Raw genomic sequence first — 19,858 nt, forward strand, 5'->3', positions numbered from 1 at the left:
CTTAACCAAGGAAATAATGAGGCTCTCAGGTGTCTTAAGCTGGACATCCAGTACCACTGTTCATTTTATAAAATTTCATTTGAGCTATGCTAGTACTTTCTGAATTTTGTATGATTATAAACTGATAAGTTGAGTAGAGAGCTGCATTTCCACACATAATAAAACCCTTTAAATACACAGTACACATTAGTATTTGTATGGCTAATTTCCTTTTCAAAATATATTACACTTTTTAGGGATTGTTATATTGAAATGGAGAAAGTTTTTCTAATTTCCTTTTTACATTTACTGCTCTACTACATGAATGATGAAATTGTGGTTCAATAGTTGGGTAGAAGACTGCACCTGTCTCTTTAAGATACTTACATCCTAAAATCTGTCTGGACGGTATGTGATGTCTCATTGAACTGCTGCAAGCAGTCTAAAATTCATTCATGAATGAACTTGACATTAAAAATTCTAGTTTACACAATTTTTTTATTGTCTCTTTCCACCTTGTCTCCAAAACCAATGTCTTGATGTCATTAATATTTTAAAAAAGAAAAAATACATTTGTATTCATAATATGATTAGGAGCTGTTACAGTAGCTTACAAAAATGTGACTGAGTGAACACCATTGCAATAACTGTTAAAAGCATTCCATAAACTTTCTCCTTATTTATATTTAGAGTTTTTTGAAGGTGGGTTCTGATTTCCATAAGCTCTGAAATATTTTTTAGTTTTTTTGAGTATAGTTGCAACTCTGTTGAATTTTGCAAAGACTGGACTACAGACCATCTTGCCAAAGTTGAGAATATATTTAAAGGAATAAATGTGATCTGAGATCTGCCAACCAAGGCTGTTGCAGAAATTTGTTTACTCAGTCGTCAGCTGGATGAACCAGGACTGAGCTATTAGAGATCTTGTGACTGTTCAAATGAGTTTATAGTTTTGGGGTTTTGTTTTGTGGGGTTTTTTTGTTTGTTTGGTTGGTTGGTTTGGTTTGGGTTTTTTTTACTTTTTTTCTTTTTTACTTTTTAAGCTTTATTTTTTATTTGTGTCATGCTGTTAATCAGGGTTCCTATTAGTCTATCTGGCCTTTTAAATTTTCTCTACTTAGACTTCTTTGCTCTAAATTCAAACAAGTTAACCATTTCAATGCACCAGACCATGAAAGTCAGTAAGAGAGAAATCTGTTCCTAATTTCTTAGTTTCCCACTCTCACTAACTCAAACAAAAGTTACACCATTTTTTAGGTGATTTTTTTGACTTTTTTTTTTTTCTCTTTTTGATGCCAGGTTTTCCTCTGTCTAAAACTACCATTTTGTCCAGCTCACTCAAGATTTAGACTAGCAAATGTAAAGTATTAGAGCAGAAGAGGGGACAAAGTTTAAAGAAATGGAGATGAGTGACTACTGGAGATCATGTGAAGGGACTGCAAGAGTTTTTTTCTCTGTTTAATTGTTTTCAAACAGATAGCATTACATTTTTCAGGAAGTAGTCATGGCGACAGCAGAGTAAGTGTATAAAAGAAAAAAAGATATTGCATCTGTCTTTGAATTGGCTAAAGACTCTCAGGATGTAAAATGATTTTAAAAATTTGTCATCCGTATCTTGAGAGAGAGCTCTTTCATGGTTATACACAGAGTTTGTCATGCAAAAAGATGGAATTTTTTCGACTTGGCCCTATTCTGTACATCAAACTTGTTCTTGAAGAAAAATTTAAAGTACGTTGGACAACTTCAAATATGAACATATTATTAATACTCTAAGGATAATTGTGATTAACCAGTGGGAAAAAAATGCAATGGAAAGTGACCATTCATTAGAATCTTTAAATGAAAGTAGAATGCCAAGTTGTGTTTTAATCAATCACAAGTTATTAGGCTCCATATCAAGGTAAATGAGTGAAATCCTATGACCCAAAGCCTCAGGCCTACATGTACATTATCAAACATAGCTTTCATGGCAGCTGCCCATGTTTTTCTTTTTAGCTTCTGACAGAGAAAAAATAATTTGATCCTTCTTTCACTGGAAATTAGAGTGACTTTAACTGCTGTATAGTTGGTGCTGACTAGTAGTTATCATAAGGATAATTGTCATCAACCAGACAATACATCTTGCATTTCTGTAGAGCTGTAAGAAGAAACTTCGTATGATGGGGCATTGCTAGCATGTACATACAAATCCTGCCTGTGTAACAAGGCAGACCTATCTCCTTTGCTAATTGACCCTAAAGTATATCAAACAAACAAACAAAGAACAAACTCTGGTGAATAAGCTATGAAGTCACCCTGTTGTGCCAAGATGATGGCATATGTAATTTCTTATTGTATGAATTTAGCCTCTAACAGCTGACTTGCATTACAGAAGTTCAGCCCAGACTGTGTCAAGTTTCTCTGAGATACACAGACTACTCTAGATTCTTGTCTGCAGGTTCAAGACAGGTATGCAGACTAGAATTTTTTCATTGTAGAGACCACATGAAAATCCTGAAATGATGCAGAGTTTTCTTTAAAGAGCATAGGAACTGAAGAAGAGCACAAATTAGCCACACATTCTCCAAGTTCTTTCAAGCAGCAGTGACTTTGTTGAAGTCACAGTTAATGTATTATCTAATTATCAATGGGTTAAAGAGGTCTGTATAAAATGCTGTGTAATGTACATTCCTCTCTCAATTAAAGACAACATATAAGGATACCAGGAAGATATTTCAATTATTTCTTTTATGTATAATTCTCCATACTTTCTTTATAAAACAGAAGTATAATAAAGAAAGTTCAAATATTTGTTAATTCAGTGAATGCATTGACTGGACTAACCCACCTGTGGAGTTAGTTGCCCTTTGTAGAGACACGTGTGCCAGCAGTACAGGACTTCCTTGCCCTTGTGAATGAACTGGTATGACTTTTGTGGGGGGGGGCTAGGGATCAGGGGTACTTGCTATTCACTGCATTCAGAGAGTTAATACTGTCTAATCCTGGCAAACATGCACTTGTTAAAATCTAATGGAAGAGCAGCTTTCGGGTTTTTTTCCTGCTCCAGGCTGACAAATAGGCAGGAATTTGAGGGATTCCCATTTTGTTTCTGTATGACAGATTTGTACTACAAACATCCTTGCCTGCTGAGCACTCCTTTCCTGTCACTAGTTGTTTTGCTGCTGGTGACTCATCTTGACAACTTGAACTGATCATAACTTAAAGGAGAGAAATACCTTATGTTCCAAATGTGACAACTATTTTTTAATAGCATTTTGATTGTGTTCCAATTATCCATTTGTAAAGCTTAGCCCCATTGCATATTGTCTGCACAGAAGACTTGAATACCATAGATGAGTGCACTGGTAGTTTTTATCAAACACTATAACTCATGAATGTTAGTCATATCATCACTTAGTGCTTTGAATGTACAGAGACTTACATAAGTAGTAAGTCTTAGTATTGCTATTTCTCAGTTAAAAAGCCCCTTAAGCTAATCCTACTGTTTCTGAATTATAAAATGTTTTAAAGAAATCTCGTAGACACCTTTTCATGCTCTTGTACAGCTTCTTTCAGAGAAGTAAAGGTTATCTTTGTATCATCATGGCTTCGACAGCTTTACTACTGTACCACTTTCTAAATATACTGCCAGTTGGAATTTTAAGGAACTATGTTAGTAACCATTTCTCTAGAGATGCGTCATTTGAAGCATATATGCAAGCTCTATCTTTAGATTTTGAGCCAGAAGTATGCAGTTATTTTATCAAAACACTGTACCATACAGCTTAAATACATTCCAATATATATTTTATGATTTTTGACTCCAAAACAATACCTATCAGGAATGGGTGGTAGAATGTAATTTAGAGAATCAAAAGGAAAATGTTAGATTGTTCTAATCATTAAATTTGTGATGCAGTAGGAACCAGTGTTGCAAAGAGCTGTATGATTTCCTACAATTTTTACTCTTGATATTTGGCTGTTCATAACCAAATAATTTGTATCGTTGTTCTTGCTTTCTTACAGTAAGGGTGTGAAAGGGCTTTAAAGCAGATGCATTAAAGTTTGATTTTCAAACCTGTTTTGGATATACCATATACATATGGCTTAAGTTTAGAATGGCAAAGGCAATAATGCCAAGTGTTAATTAGCTGAATTAATCTTTTTGTGCTTCTACTTGATATTCTGTGTCAACAGGGCCCAGTAAATATAGGGGCTGTTAACACACTGAAGAATTTGTCAGTACAGTCTGAAATATACAGAATGATGCATAAACTGCATATTTAAAATATTTAATAGTAGAGACAGTAGAATGGTAGATTTCATATTTAAATATTCAATAGTAGAACCAGTAGAATTTCTGAGAAGGTTTGTTAATCCCATGCCATATCTTGCATTTCTTCCTCCCATGTTTTCATCCTGCTAATACTGGCAAAATTTCCAGTCACTAAAAAGTAAAGAATTACTTTCTTCCATACTAGTTTCTGACACAAGCTTGTATCATCAATTCTTCTAGCTTGCATTTTACTTTGCTATCTTTCTGACTGTTTTCTGTAAGAAATTTTCTGTTATTTTTTCTAGAAGACTTTCTGAAATAAAGAAAATTTCTTTAAAATAGAGCAATGGATCAATGGGTTAAAAGAAAATTAAGGCCTTGTTTTTCATGGATCCACTCTGAAAAAAAAAGAAAAGAACATACAAAAATTATAAATACCTTGTTTGAACTTTTGACCCATGGATAAAGGGAGAAGAGTGAGGAATCAATCTTCAGAATGTGTAAAAAGTGTATGTAAAGTTTAGATTATTCTTTCGCCTCCCCTTCCTGTCTTTTCTGCCAGTCTCTCTCTTTTCTGGCAATATTCTGAGCAGCATATCACTTGGAGAATAAGGTGACAGGGACCTTCTGCAGGAAACTGTTGCACAGGATTGGGTTTGACAGGCTGGATGGGGCTAGGATGAGTTTGCTACTGCCTGAGACAGAAGAATTCATTTTGGGTAGAATAACCAGAGCGGACTGTAGCGTGGGAAGAGCTGGGAAGTGAGTGTGGAGATCAAACCCTGTGGCTGTGTGTACAATTGGAGAAGCGAGGAGAGCAGATTGGCCTTCACTGAGAGGGGAACACTACCTAAAAACTTGTAAACGGCTTTGTATGAAGGGAAAAAAAAAATCTGTAAGTAGAATTATTTTACTCATTTATGCTGTTCACTGTTGGTGACACTTCTTATTTATTTAATCTTCCTTTCTTAACATCTGAAATAAATTTAATTCCCATCATGCAAGTGAAGAAATGTCTTACAGTTCAGAATCCTAAAAATCTCATGGCAAAAAACAATCTAGGACATGGGTTTATTCTCGGCAGATTCGTCCAAGTTCTTTATCCCTGCTCAAGTGATCATAGTCGCTCAGAGCAATATCCTCAGTTATTGTGCAGGATTCCTTCTTCTTTCTGTACAAGCACAGTAGAGAATGATGCAATTAGTATCAAATGGAGCACAATGCTTGATGACCTGCTGACACAGAAGATCAGGTTTTGACATAGAATATCATGCAGAAAAATACTCCCTATTAAATTTCCCATTGCTGCTCTTTGCCAAATCCTCATGAGCAGGTCCTAATTTCTATTACTACGAGGATTTTTGTCACAGCAGACAATCTGTGGTTAATTCAGCCTGACGTCATCTGCAGGATAGACACCTGCAGTTAATTGTGGGCATTTTTCTCCAAATGCTATCTAAGCTAAAAGCAGAAGTTGTGAATTAAAAATAGCCCAACCTTAGGTTGGTTTCTTTTTATTGTGGGAGGTTTTAGCTGTGTCCAATTGTCTTATTACTGTTTTTTAAGCATATTTTAAAAAAAATGCAAATAGCATTTTGTAACTGTGGCTTTGTTTTGCTCATGTCAGTTTGCACTTTTTTCCCGTATTCTTTTACAAAAACTACTACGTTTTCAACTATATAAATTACTTAACAGCACTCTCTATTTTTGAAATGTTAGTTTATGATATAACTATATAGAAGTTCCAGTGAATTTAATTATGCACAGTCTAGAAATAATTTATGTCTTCGTGTGCTTATTGACCATATAGAAATCTTTATTATTTTATTCTAAGGGAATTTTAATTACCATAAATAGAGATACAAAATTGTTTCTTAGTTAAGCCTGTCTTTACGTCTTATTACTTGGTAGAGAATTTATTTTCTATGTCAAAAATACAGAAAAAGTATTTATATTGTATGCAGCATTATTTAAAAAAATTATTACAAATAATCCCAAAGCCAAGACTTCTACTGGCCTTTGTAGAGAACTTTCAAATTGTTGGGGTTTTATTTGTGTGAATTTATGTTCACATGTCTCTACTCTTAAATATTTGTTTACTAAGAAAGTGTATTATAACTATTTTAAAACTATACATTATATTGTTATTGGTCTTTCCTTTACCTCACCATTAGTACTTGCTTTCCTGTGTTATTTGAAAAAAATCTTCTACAGATCCTTATAAGGTAGAGAAACAGTATTTCTAAGCAGTTTCTCTTTAATCATTTAATATTAAGTTGGCTAGACTAAGCTGGTGTCTGAATTCTTTTGTAGTCATTGAGGAGAGAGATACTCCTTCGGAGGCTGATTCATGCCACTTTAATTATTCCTTTCTGTGCACTGACTATAACAGGCAACTCATCTGGAAAGCTTAGTTTCTTGACTGTAGCCGTGGTTAAATTTGAGAAAATATCAAGCTATTTAGGATTATCAAGAAAGATATTTTCTCAACAGGTGCTTGAAACAGCATTAGAAAACTTTAAAAAGGAATTGGCTGATGAAGTTTAAGTGATTCTGAAGGTAGGCAATAACTTTGGCATCTTTAAAGTCATAGTTCTTTTTACTAAATATTGTGTTAATCCTATCTGACGTGCTAAACTTGATCTCCAGGAGAGACAATGAAAGAACCAGGCTTCTTAATGTTTAAATTTCTTTTGAGATAATACTTTGGTTCCTAGGTCACAGGTATTTTTAACACCTAAAATGCAGCAGGTACTTTTTTAATACTTGTGGTGGAGTTGTATAATTAGAAAACTTTTCTGGAACCCCATCAGAAAATAAAAATGATTGAAAATTGCTGCACAGTGGGTGATGTGTAGATACAATTGCCTTCTTTAAGTTAGCAACTGATTATTTAATTTTGTATGTTTAGAAAAGTTGCCACTGAACACAGGTCTAATCCCAGAATCAAAGAAAGTATAGAAGAGCAACTTGGAGCATGTAAGATTCTTTAAAAATAAGCATAATTTTAAGAATCATACTGACAGATAATGTATAGATTAAAAAGGTTATTCTATCTAATATCCCATGAGAATGATTTGATTACATTTTGTATTTTTCTGTGCCTTTCCCTCTGTTGTCTATTGAAACAGAAGTAAGTCATATTTTATTTCCATTATAGTTTGGGGTTTTTTTTTTTTTTTTTTTTTTTTTTTTTTTTTTTTTTGGCAGTGTCCTAGTTAGAACAGCTGGGACCAGTTCATCACTGTATGGGTATAACCCAAAACTGTGTATTCTATAGCCTTCCATGCCATTTCCCAGAAACTGTTATCAATAGACTATTTACACCCACTGCCCAGAGCAGCCTGACTCCTCAGGCTATAAGCTGGGTGTTAAGAGGCCTGTGAGTGTGAGATAGGAGGGTGCTCTTGTCCTCACACTCATTGTGGAACTCCTCACCCTGAGGGAGGTACTGAGCATTCCTGCCTGAACTGGAGAATATATAATCTTGGAGTCTTGGAACCTTTTTAACCACTCGTGGGATCCAGAGGAAGACTGCAGATCACAGCTCTCAACCAGACTGCAACCACCACTCTCGACTGGACTGCAACCACCACTTTTCAACTGGACTGCAATCACCACTCTTGACCAGACTGCAACAGCACTCTCACCAACAGGTTTTCCCCTCTCCTTTTAATTTGGACTCAGGGGGCCCAACAAACACCACTCTGTTCATGCCCCAGGGTGCTGGGTTATACATTTGGGTATTGTGGGTTAAAACCAACTGTTTCTCTGTATAATCGTACCTATTGTATTATTTTATTAAATTGTTTTTCTGACTTATAATCTCTCCTTTGAGTTGGGTTCATTTCCCCTGCTGGTTGACTCTTAAACCAGCACAGGCAGTTATAGTAAAGATGAAATATAGTTCCTATGCTACAGCATAATGGTTAATGAAATAGTGCATATATTACTGTTGTTGTCTTAAGCATTAAGCCCACGTATTCTCATTCCTAGATCATTCTAACTTCCTATTTGGTAGATAAATATTTCTGTGTATGCTTCCAAAGTCAAAGGTTAAGTTAGAGTTTTTCAACCCTTTTGAAAAAGGTGAAGGTAAGGTGAAATGGCCAGTTAAAACAGCAAGTAATTAATTGAGTCTCTCTGTTAACAGGAAGAAGGTCAAGTGCACATAACTATTGTGATTACACACTCTGCATTACAAGCAGCTGAGTCATTTAACTTGAAACCAGTTAGATTGGAAGGCTGAGAAACAATTAAATGAGATTTTACTTCAAAGTAGTAGCTATACTTCCAAGTTACTATACTATTTAGAATTTTTTTTTCAAAGTGACTTGTCATGTTATTTTGCAGTACCAATTAGTTTTATTGACGCGAAACATTTTATTTAGAGTTTTTGATCATCCTATTTTAATTTTTAATTTTTTTTCTTGCCTTACTTTAGCTAACTAGCTGAAATTTTAAAATCATAATTTCCAATGGAGATTTATTTGAATTTATTTTTTTTTACTTTGTCTTGTATATAATTCTTGAAGTTTGCCAGATACACAATTTTGATTGTTGGATCCAAAGTGTAGAAAGGCTTCCCTAATTTTGTCGTGTAGGAATTATACATCTAGTTTACACTGGGGAGAGTCTGTAATGATTTCCTGGTGAAGATCAAATTATTTGCAATAACCTTTCAAAATCTATGAAAATCTGATGCTCCTGGTGTCTCATCTAACAATGAGGTTGCAACTATATAGCATGATGTAGATATACCAGGGAAAATTCAGTTGTTTTGAAAGTACGCAGATTTTTATTAATTTCCTTACAACTCCATCTTAGTGTAGGAGATTGGTGCAAGATAGTGTCTGGTACCAGGAGATACAGTATAGATGTTTATTTACCATGGAAACTAATTTTTTGCTTTAGGGAGGTACTTCCTGCATTGTTTGAAAACTGAAGACTTAACCAGGCTCTAGAGAGAAGGTAAGGAATGGAAGCCCATTAGAAAGGAAAAGCAGGAACAAGCATAGTTATGCAAGAATCATAGAATCATGAAGGTTGGAAAAGATCTCCAAGATTGAGTCCAGCCTTAGACTGAACACCTTACCGACTAAGCCACAGCAATAAGTGCCACATCCAGCTATTTCTAGAACACTTCTAAGAATTGAAGAGACTGAGAGAATTGTTTATTTGTTCTAATTATTGCATGGTTGTACGGCAAAGTTTATGACACTTTTTCTGAGGCTTTATGCAGGCGTTATATTCAGATTTTTACTTTTGTTTAGAGATTGGTCAGAATTCACCATAAAGTTTCAAGGAAGCATTGTTCTAGGTTATGCATGAACAGTTTAAAATGTAAGAAAAATAAAACACTACCTTTCCAACAATGCATGCTTGCAATCTGTAAGTATTATAAGACACTACTTTCAGTAAAAATAAAATAGTTGTTTGGCAGTGAGTGATTTTGCTTTTTGACAGAAGTTTGACTAAGAACCATTAAAGCAATATGGAGTTAAATTAACAATTACAGTATGTTATTAGACCATAGGTGTGGATCAAAGTCAATACAGAATAAGACAAATGTGCTAAAACCACATTTGGAAGACCACAAACGAATACATACCAAATGTCTATTTTTTTTCCCTTGGTAAATTGTCTATCTTAAAACTCTGAATCTGGATTTTGATGTCAAAACTCATGTCTTTGTGCATGCGCCTGCAATTACTGCATCACACTGTGCATAAACTGAAAGTCTGGAACAAATTAGAAATTGTTGCTAGGGCAGAGTGAATTTTCCCATTGTCAGAAGGTATTTCAAATAGAGAAGATGTTGCTCTTTGTTCTGTTATTTGCAGCCAGACATCAGGTGATCTGTAGTTGAAGTTTAAATAATTGTTTTGACATGTAGAATCAAAAATATTTATCAGTCTTGGATGATACACAGGCTGTTGTTTTCTTTTTATATTATAGAGTGAGCTTTCCCCTGAGGTGCTTGATCAGAGAATGCTGTTGTTTAAAGAGAAATTGGTAACACTGAGTTAGCATCAAACTTGATGGCTTGAGGGCCAAACTGCTAGACTTGTTCGTTTTCTACTTTTCTTCATGAAGAAAGGAAAAGAGATTATAAGTGGAGGAGAATTCAATCTGCATTTAAGAAGTGCATTTACTTTCCAGAGATGTATATCCTACTGCATTCCTGATGTGCTGCTAAAGGCTACTTGTGCATTAATATTTGCAATGTGCTTGAGATTTTTCATAGTAATGATAACTAGTAGTTTCTACTTGTGCTGCTGACCCTAATTCATGCCTGGTCAAAAATGATTATATGCAGATGAGAAAATATTTTTACTGAGAAAAATCTAAGCTCAAGTTTTTGAGAGGTTCATTTAGAAAATGGTCAATGTTGAGTGCTTGTGAAACATCAGATATGGATCTGACTGGTAAATGTAAAGATGGTTGGTTTTATTTCATACAGAATCATATTAATGATATACATATCTTCTGAATGCCATTTTTTGGAGACAAGGTATATTTGTTGTGTGTAGGGAATCTTGTCTCTTCCCACACAATATCAATTGAAAGGATCATGACTGAATGTGACCTTTCATAGAAGGACAGTGAAAAAATGCAGTGTAACATTTTCTGTGTCCTGTTTTGGATTACTCCTGCTTTCAAAGGTTATTGCTTGTTACCTCACCCATATATCAGTGACAGAGAAGTACTAAACAATTACTAGTTACAATATTTGTACCTTTTTTTCCTCCTTTATTGTTTAATTTGTTCAATGAAATCCCAGTGTTATGCTAAACACTGTTCAGGAAGGCATCAATATCCATCGCTTCAGAACCAGTTTCTCTTACCTCCTGTTCTCACACTGGCTCTTGAACAAAACATCCTGCTCATGTCTTCAAAATCCCATAGGCACTCTTAGAACAAGTACCCATACCTCAAATTTAGAGTGATGTTTATTCAAGGTCATTAGAATTTTTTGCACAGGAAAGGAAACTTAAGAGAGGTCGATAATTGCATTACTATACATACATATATATATATGTACTAATCAAGTGGAAATGCTTACTTGGGAAGTTTTAAAGAACCTTTGAAAGTAAGGTGTTAAACCAGCACAGAATTTTGAATGAGCAAACATAAAATTTGTTTTCATTTAATCTTTAAGAAATGTACAGTTCATCACATACATTATGTATTACCATTTCCATTGCTTAAATTTTACATGAAAATATTACTGCTTGAGCTTAAATGAATTAAAAATTAAGTCAATTATCAGTAAAGTAACTTTAAAAAAAATAATTTATAACAGCTTGTAGTAAAGGTGTGTTGTCTTTTCTTAGACTGTGCTCTGATTGAGAATAAGGTGTGGTTAATGTTCAAATGACTGCTCATTGAATCCTGCTAGGGAGCAGCATCACAAAGTGCTATTGATACTCCATATGTTTAAATCATATGAGCATTTTAAACTTGATTAATTCCCTCCAAGACTGAAATGTAAAATATTATAAAAATGCGTATTCTCAGCCTGAGAAAGAATATGAAAGGCAAGACTGAACTGGAACACACAACTACTCAGGTAAAATTAATGCTAAATAAAATATTACTGTGAATTATGTAGTGACCTGAAAATTCCAGTGATGACTAGGGAATCAAAGTATGGTCCTTATTCATATTCATTGCTCCCTTACGCTTGGTGAAAATAAGGTTTCCAGGCTTGGTGAACTGTAAAAGGAAACTATTTGATATTTTGAAATTCAAAATTAGACTTGTTGGATTTTATTTCATTACACTGAAAGATAAATTTATTTCAAATGTATTAGAATACGCACATACAAAAAGCCCCGAGAAACCAAAATAAATTTAAAATGTTTGGAGTACTTTTTTGGCTTAATATTAAAAAAACCCCAACAAATAAGTCTGAAACCATTTTTGTTTTTAGCTTTTGGAACTGGAAGTGAACCTCAAATGCCTTTAGTAATGCAGCAGTATGGGCAAACTTTTCATCTGAACTCATCTCAGCTTTGCTTTTTAAAGAAATGTAATCTTAGTGCGCTACCAGTTGACCAGAGATGAGCTCAAAGATACTGGTCTGTTGTGAGGATGGGATGGCCGATGTTTTTAGCCATGAAAACTGTCAATTGCATGTCTAGCAGACTACTTGGATTTCAATAGGCAGAACCCAAGCATCAGCAGAAAATCAGAACAGTTTGTTCCTTCAGTGACTTTTCTGTGTACAAGCTGCAAATAAAAGAATTTTTTTTTAATAACATGAAAACACTCTTCTAAGTTTACATAGTTAAATAATTAAAAGTGAAGAATGCAAAGAGATAAAGTATATAGAAAAGAAAGAAAATTTATGGTGCACGTGTCTACATAAACCTGTCAAAACTACAGTAAATAACATTTTTAATAGTCCTGTCTATTAATATGCATCCAGGAAGTTGGAGTATTCAGGCTGGACATGCAAGTTCAGCTTTGTTTTCTCCTAATATTATGTAATATACGATCAGAATCAATAAAAGATGCTTATGGGAAAATAACTGAGTGAAAATATGGTAAGCTGAAATTTGCAGAAAATTTTAAAACTTTTTTTTAAACTTGCACAGCTCCCTAAGCAAGGTTCACCTAAATTAGTGATAGATATTAATATAACATAGAGATATTTTTTTCCCAAAGTGAGTGAATGACATAAATGTTTAAACACAATATGATGAGAAATTCAGGGTTTAATACATAAATCTATTTACAAAGCTACCCACCTCATTGATAGTGGGATGTTCTACTTTTAATATGGTGGAGTATATTTTTCATGATAAAAGGTATGCTGATTATTGTGGTGTTTGTAGCAGGTTATTTTTCAGCATCTGCTTTTCAATGATGGTTTGCAATGAGAATGATTACAGTAGCTTCACTTCAGCATGGAACATAATGATTGATGCTATATCAAGGAGAACATGGAATCTCTTAATGACTTTCATAGTGTCTATTTCTTTGTGGAATTTCTTTTTGTTGTCTTAAAACAATGCGAACGTTACTGATGGTATAACCTTATTCCCTGTGTCAGGTCTCCTAGAAATCCTGAACAGAAGATCATTAAACGAGTGATTGCACTTGAAGGAGACATTATCAAGTAAGTATTTTAAGCCTTAGTCTCTGAGTCTTTATAGGAAGAGTGCAGCTTTCAGTGTATTTTAAATCAGTATCCTAGACGACAAGAACTTTCTAGCATTTTCTTTTTACCTATTCTTAACAAGGATGTCAGCATTGTACCTGTCTCCCTTTTAATGAGAGGAGAAATGCTACACAAAACTACTCACTCTCTCCTGAAAGGTACATGGGTGCAAATAATGCTTATTTCTGAGAATATCTCTGCCACAAATCAAGGCTGGTAATTGTACAGCATTTTTCAATAAGATTATAGGCCTGTGATTTTTCATTTACAAACTCCAGCTACTGCTTCACACTGAGGTGGGCAAATAAAGGTAGAGTGGTTTTTTGGTTTTATTTATTTATTTATGTATTTGTTTCAGGGGTTTTTTTTGTTTGGTTGAATTTACATTTTATATTTATTTTATTTTATTTTATTTTTGAGACAAAGAACCCTTGTAGATGACTGTCTTTGCTGCAGTATGTAGGAATCTGTAGGGAATATGTGGAACTGATTTTATGTAAATTATTCTACCAGGAAAAAACCCCATAACATTGTAGCAAGAGTAGACTCTAGAGTACTTCAAGACTTGGTTTACTCTGACAGATAGACCTTCCTATTGGGGCCGGGAGGAAATAAATTACCAACAGATGTAAATAAAAAGATTTTGTGAGAACTGTATTATTTTGAACAAAATGCTTGCTTGAAAAGGTTTCTTTTTCCCAGGTATAGAATAGAGTTGGCATAGAGTTGGGAGGGTAAATGTGAATGACCCTGGGAGATCTCAGACAATATGGCACACTGTGACTCAATTAATTTAGATAATGATTCTTGCTCTAGTGTAGTGAATACTTAAGAAGTACTTGACAGCTGCAATTCAAGTCAAGGATCAGAATTTGGTCTCAGTAAGCCCTGGTTAATAATATAGGCACTGTGGAATTTGTCTATGTTTTTGGTTTTGTTTTTGTTTTCTTGCAGTCAATATTTTTGTTTTATTGAAAAATTCAGAATCATCTCAGTTTGAGAAACCAAAATATGTTGTAAGAAAACAAAATATGTTGTTACCTCTCTGTTGGAGCAAAATATCTTAAATAGCAGGCACTAAGAAGATAATTTGATGTCCAAAAACTATAGACATTTACAGCTAAAACTAGCTATCACTTAAAGAACTAAAACATACGACTAGTGTGTATGTTACTATGTGATGTCTTTTATTGACCTGTGTCCTTAAGAAGGTACTTATTCCTTGGTGCCGTTGATATTAGTGCTGTAATTCATGTAAGTGATAAGAATGGTATTCCTGAATCAGTATTCCTCATTCATTGCTGTAGCAAAGTCAGAAAGAAATAGCAATATAAGGCAACTTCAAGTGTTACTTTACACTGTTCTATATTATTAACATATTTACCTTCATTTTTGAAACTGAATTTTGATTTTGATAAAAAAGGTCATTTAATAACACAAATTGCAGCTGTAGGAAATTAACTATGCTGTACATTTAAACTCCTTAAGACTCTGAACTTTTTATTAACTTCAGCCGGCGTTCTTGGCCAAATGGACAAAGGCTTGGGACATAATGGCTGTGAGAGTTTATGCAGAATACTGATGAGCCTGTAGGTTACTGAATCACTCATGGACATGGAAGACTGTACGATGATCCTCATTTCCCTGTGGTAATACATGTTAGGTGAATTTATTGAAAGAAATACTTATCTCAGTAATTAAGATGTGCATTTTTTAATTTGAACACATGAAAACTGTCCCAGACCTTTTTGCTATAACTGTATGTCTGGGGATAGAGTTAATTTTCTTCCTAGTAGCTGGTACAGTGCTGTGTTTTTTGGCTTTACAATAAGAATAATGTTGGTAACACAGTGATGTTTTAGTTGTTGTTGAGAAGTGCTTACCCTAAGTCAAGGACTTTCCAGTTTCCCATGCTTTGCCAGTGAGGAGATGCACAACAATCCATGAAGGAGCATGGCCAGGACAACTAACTCAAACTGGCCAAAGGGATATTCCATCCATAGATCATACTCAGTGTGTAAACTGCAGGAGCTGGCTGGGCAGCACTGATCACTGCTTGGCAATGGACAGTGAGCAATTGTATTGTGCATCACTTGCCTTTCTTGAGTTTTATTTCTCTCTCTCCCTCCATTTAATGATGATGATCATCATGATAATAAAAATAATAATTTTATTAATTGTTGCTGTTACTGGTGTTATATTTCATTTTGTTTCCATTATTAAACTGTTCTTTCTCAAACCATGAGGTTTACCTTTTCTTTCCAATTCTCCCCCACACTGGAGGTGGGAAGGGGCTGGACCGAGAAAGTAGTTGTGTGGCATTTAGTTGTCACCTGCAGTTAAATCATGATAAACAGTATTGTCATGGGTTAAGATAAGAACAATGATAGGCAATATGGTCTGTGATTCTGTAGTTATGTTTTCATAACTGAATGAATTATCTTTACTTGATCTATTTGGAGCATGACTAGCGATAATATGTCACAAGAAGGCTGTGTTTTTTCATGGTATCAGTTAGGGTAAGTTAGTTAAAATTTTAGTATTTGTTAATTACTGAAAGTAATGAAAGATCAAATAGGCAGAGCCATTAATGCCATAGGAAAGGATCCTTATATTTTGATTTCAGTTCTGGTGTTATGACTCCATGGCAGAAAAATCCTGTTTTTCAAATTTTAAAAACATTTAATAAGATAAAAATTATGATATTTTAAAAATAATAATGACTGACTTCTAGTTTTTGAAAAGGAGTGTAGGTGAAAGATCTATAATAGATCCATTATGACCTTTCATTTTTTATTTTTCAGGTAGCCACACATTATGAACTACATAGTACTTGTCCTTTTGAAATATGCTTTGAAGCTTGAAAAAGGCTACAAAGTCACTGAAATAAAAATTTCCGTTTTCTATTCTTCTTTCCAGCCTAATCGCTAGTGCAGGTGAAGTGAGTTTGGTAGTGTCTTGTATATCCCCAAGCGTAGTACATGCCACGAACCTATAACAGATAATTTAATTTGGATAAGCTATTAGAACTTCCTCTTCAGAAGAATTTAAAGAGCAGTTAGAAAATTACCATTTAGCCCTTGAGAATGAGTCTATAGGTTAGCTCGTATATAGACAATATTGCAAAATATAGCTCCCATAGATCAGGATTTGTTTTATCTTCCGTGGATTCACAAGAGAATTAACTTTAAGTGAGAAATCATTATAATGGTTCCTGAAGACTGTTTAAATGTTAACTCTTCCAAAAGAAGGCCTTATTTTAAAAAAGTCAGTATAATCCAATTTGTTAAAAATTAAAAACACTTGGAGTAACTTGAAATTAAACTTATTAAAACTCATTTATCTTAAATTCATTGGTGGAAATTAAAAAATCTATAGTTATCTATCACAGATGAGTTATGTTTTCTGTAACACAAATAAATGAAGCTTTATGCAAAGGAAATCAAAATTCGGATTAAGCGAGTAACATTTGAAATTAAGTCTGCTCAGAACCTTGCTGAACTAATTTGTTTTCCTCCTGTCTGTCACAGTTGCACAGGTCTGCAGGAGCTTGGTGTACCAGTTATGTTTCTTTCATCTAATTGTTTGCTTCTTAACACTCTACCTGGGCTAAGAATGATTTGTAAGCCTCTAGGAAGAGTAACCTTTTAAAAAGTTTGGTCCAGGGATATTGTTAGGGTATTTAGGAGTTAGTGTTCTGAACTGAATGGTTCAGCAAAATGCTGTTGCATTTAAATGTTACATCTTGCAAAATTCCTCTGAAGATGCAAATAAGGGAATACCCCTTGTTTCTCAAAGTATGGCAATGCAGACACAGATCACACAGAAACAATTTCATGTTCACTAGTGCTGTAGTACGATTCTTTTTGTTCCTTCTTTTCCCACTGCACATAGACCTTTGGTAACCATTATTCTGAGGTACTGGTGTTGTTGTTAGGTACTGCTTGCAATGGCTCAAAGTTAGAATAGGAAATATGGAATAGGAATAGGAAAATGGATTATCAGTAAAACACATTAAAAGAGTAGGAATCACAGTTGGTGTTGATACGAAGGGTATGTTTATGGCTGTGTCCTATTCTCTTCTGCAAAGTCCACTCTCTGTCTTTGGGTTATGAATAAAATAAAATAAAATAAATTTTAAAAATTAAAAAAAAAAAAAAAAGTAAAAATCTGTGAGTGGTCAGATCCACATTGACAGGAGTGATAGTGGAATCAACAGAAATGAGAACAGATTGTACTCTGTAGAGATTAAAAATTTTGGAACATTTTTCATTTTAACTGACTAATTGTATTCTTCATATTGTTCTGTCTCTGTACTTTATGTATTTAAAGGATGTAGCTGCAGTCAAATTGCCCTAGATGAAAAACTCTTTGTCTTCCAAAATATTCTTATTTTTTGTCCATGTGCACAGAATACTCATAGGTATGATGCAGTTTATTTTGCACTGCTTACTGTTAGGTACTGATGGAATTTTTTTAGCCAATTAAAGCTTTTTTTTTTAGGTTCCAGCTATACTGCTCTGTCATGACTCTTTAGAATTGATCATATCCTTGCAAGTCTCCTAAATAGAGTTTCCATTGATTTTGATTCCATTTCCACATGCAGAGTCATTGCCTGACTGAGCTCCATTTCTGTAAATGCAAATGATGGGAATGTATACTGGTGCAGCATCCATAACCTAGGTAAACAATGTGACAAATGTAGAATGAAGATTTTCTGTATCCATAGTGAATTTCTAAGATTCTATAGATCTTTAGGTTCAGTAATGAAGGTCTGAAAAGCTGGATTTCTGAAATTTGCCACTCTTCATACTCATTATAAAATACAGAGATGGTTGTGGGTTTTTTGCTTTGCATTAGTTTGGTTGTCTAATATTTGAGGAATGGGCATGAAGAGACAGAAAGAATAGGAATAGAAAGTTGAATTTCAGGAAAAAAAATGCACAATTTTTTTCCCCAGGAAGTTTTCAGAAAGGCAAATATATGGAGTGCATATATTTCTTACTTTTTTTTTCCTCCGCTAGAAAGTGAATGTTAATATTATAGCTGTATTTACTCATTGCTCTATGAAGTAAGGTCTTCACTCCTTTAATATCCATAACACTTCATAGACATATTTTCTTCTTAAGAGTACAGATAGCAGCAGTGAGATTGTTAACAGATTGTGTGTATCCCCAATATAGTTTTTTTGATATTTCAGTTGGTCTCCTTTGTCAAAATCCACTGAAAGCAGTGGAGTTACAAGGTAGATTCTGTGTGACCTCTGGAAGTCTTAATATTAAAGGAAAAAAAGATGATGTAATAGGATTCTCTGAGATTGTACTTATTTCAGTGTTGGCTTATAGAAAAAAGAAGCAACACATCCTATTACTACTGAAGTAAGGAGCTTTGATTTGGGCAACACAGAGACAATAAAAGAGAGACCATCAATAACACTAGTTTTCATAGAGTTACTGTTCAGACTAAGCCCAAAAGTACTAAAAATTGAGTATGCAATTGCAATTTGCAATATGTACTAGGCTACTCTCTATTAGTGTGCATCTGAGCCAAGACACAAATGACAGCTGCATCTACAGGAGGAAAATTTTTTAAATTTTTTTTTTTTTAAATTTAATTAGAGAAGCAACACTTTAAAAATGCAAAAAGCATCATCTCTTTCAAGATGGCATATCTGTGAACACTGTGCATAACAAGTCTCTGTAGTGTTCAAAGACTGTTTTAGTCTGCCAGAGTAATAAACAGTGGGGAAGTTTTTTAAATGCTCTGTAGGTACTTTGGAGTAACATTTCTCATGGCTTTCAATAAATCCCTGTAGTTATGCAGCCTCTGGTTATTGTAAAGTATAATCTAGTATATTTAGGAAGTGTATCTGCAAGCACTTATTGCCAGCATTAGTTGTAGCTGTGTGAAGTACCATTCTGTCTTGTGCTAATGTATATTACAGAATTAAGAGAAAAGAGGTCAACAAGCATTTTATTGAAAACTAAAAGGATGGAAAACAGAAATCTGGGAGAGGAGTTGGGAAAAGTGTTGTTGAAGTACCATGGCCTGTCCAGGTTGTGCTTCTACTGGCACCTGGAACTTTTGCTGGCTTATCCCACTATTGGTCAATAGTGAAGTTCTTTGCAGTGCAAATATCCAGCAGAGTTCTGGCCACCAGTTTAATTCTGACTGCCTTCCATGTGCTGGACACAGAAGTAGAGATCAATGCAAGAATGGATAATACTACTATTAGTAGGTCTTTACTTTCTACAAAATTATTTTATAGTATGTTGAGGCCTTTTGGTAGGTTTTAAACACAAACATTATGAACAGGGCTGTGATACAAGTGTTGTTCTAGGAGAAGGAAAATACTGTTGTGTCATGGACCACACACAGGCTTCAGAGTCCAGTTTTGGATAGAATGACAACAATAATATGAAACAAGTACAGCAGAGGGCCCCCCTCCCTCAAGC

At 34.3% G+C, this 19,858-nt stretch overlaps 1 protein-coding gene across 1 annotated transcript in view; it reads left to right on the forward strand.

Annotated features, from left to right (window-relative positions):
* The window catches only part of IMMP2L (inner mitochondrial membrane peptidase subunit 2), a 421,899-nt gene that overhangs the window by 263,450 nt on the left and 138,591 nt on the right, over nt 1-19,858 (forward strand). Inside the window, exon 4 of the mRNA XM_017817873.1 lies at nt 13,296-13,361. Within this exon, the coding sequence (XP_017673362.1) occupies nt 13,296-13,361 (66 nt within the window). The remainder of the gene's footprint in view (nt 1-13,295; nt 13,362-19,858) is intronic.

This window comes from Lepidothrix coronata, unplaced genomic scaffold (assembly GCF_001604755.1).
Source record: "Lepidothrix coronata isolate B3197 unplaced genomic scaffold, Lepidothrix_coronata-1.0 Scaffold63, whole genome shotgun sequence".
NCBI classification, from domain to species: domain Eukaryota; kingdom Metazoa; phylum Chordata; class Aves; order Passeriformes; family Pipridae; genus Lepidothrix; species Lepidothrix coronata.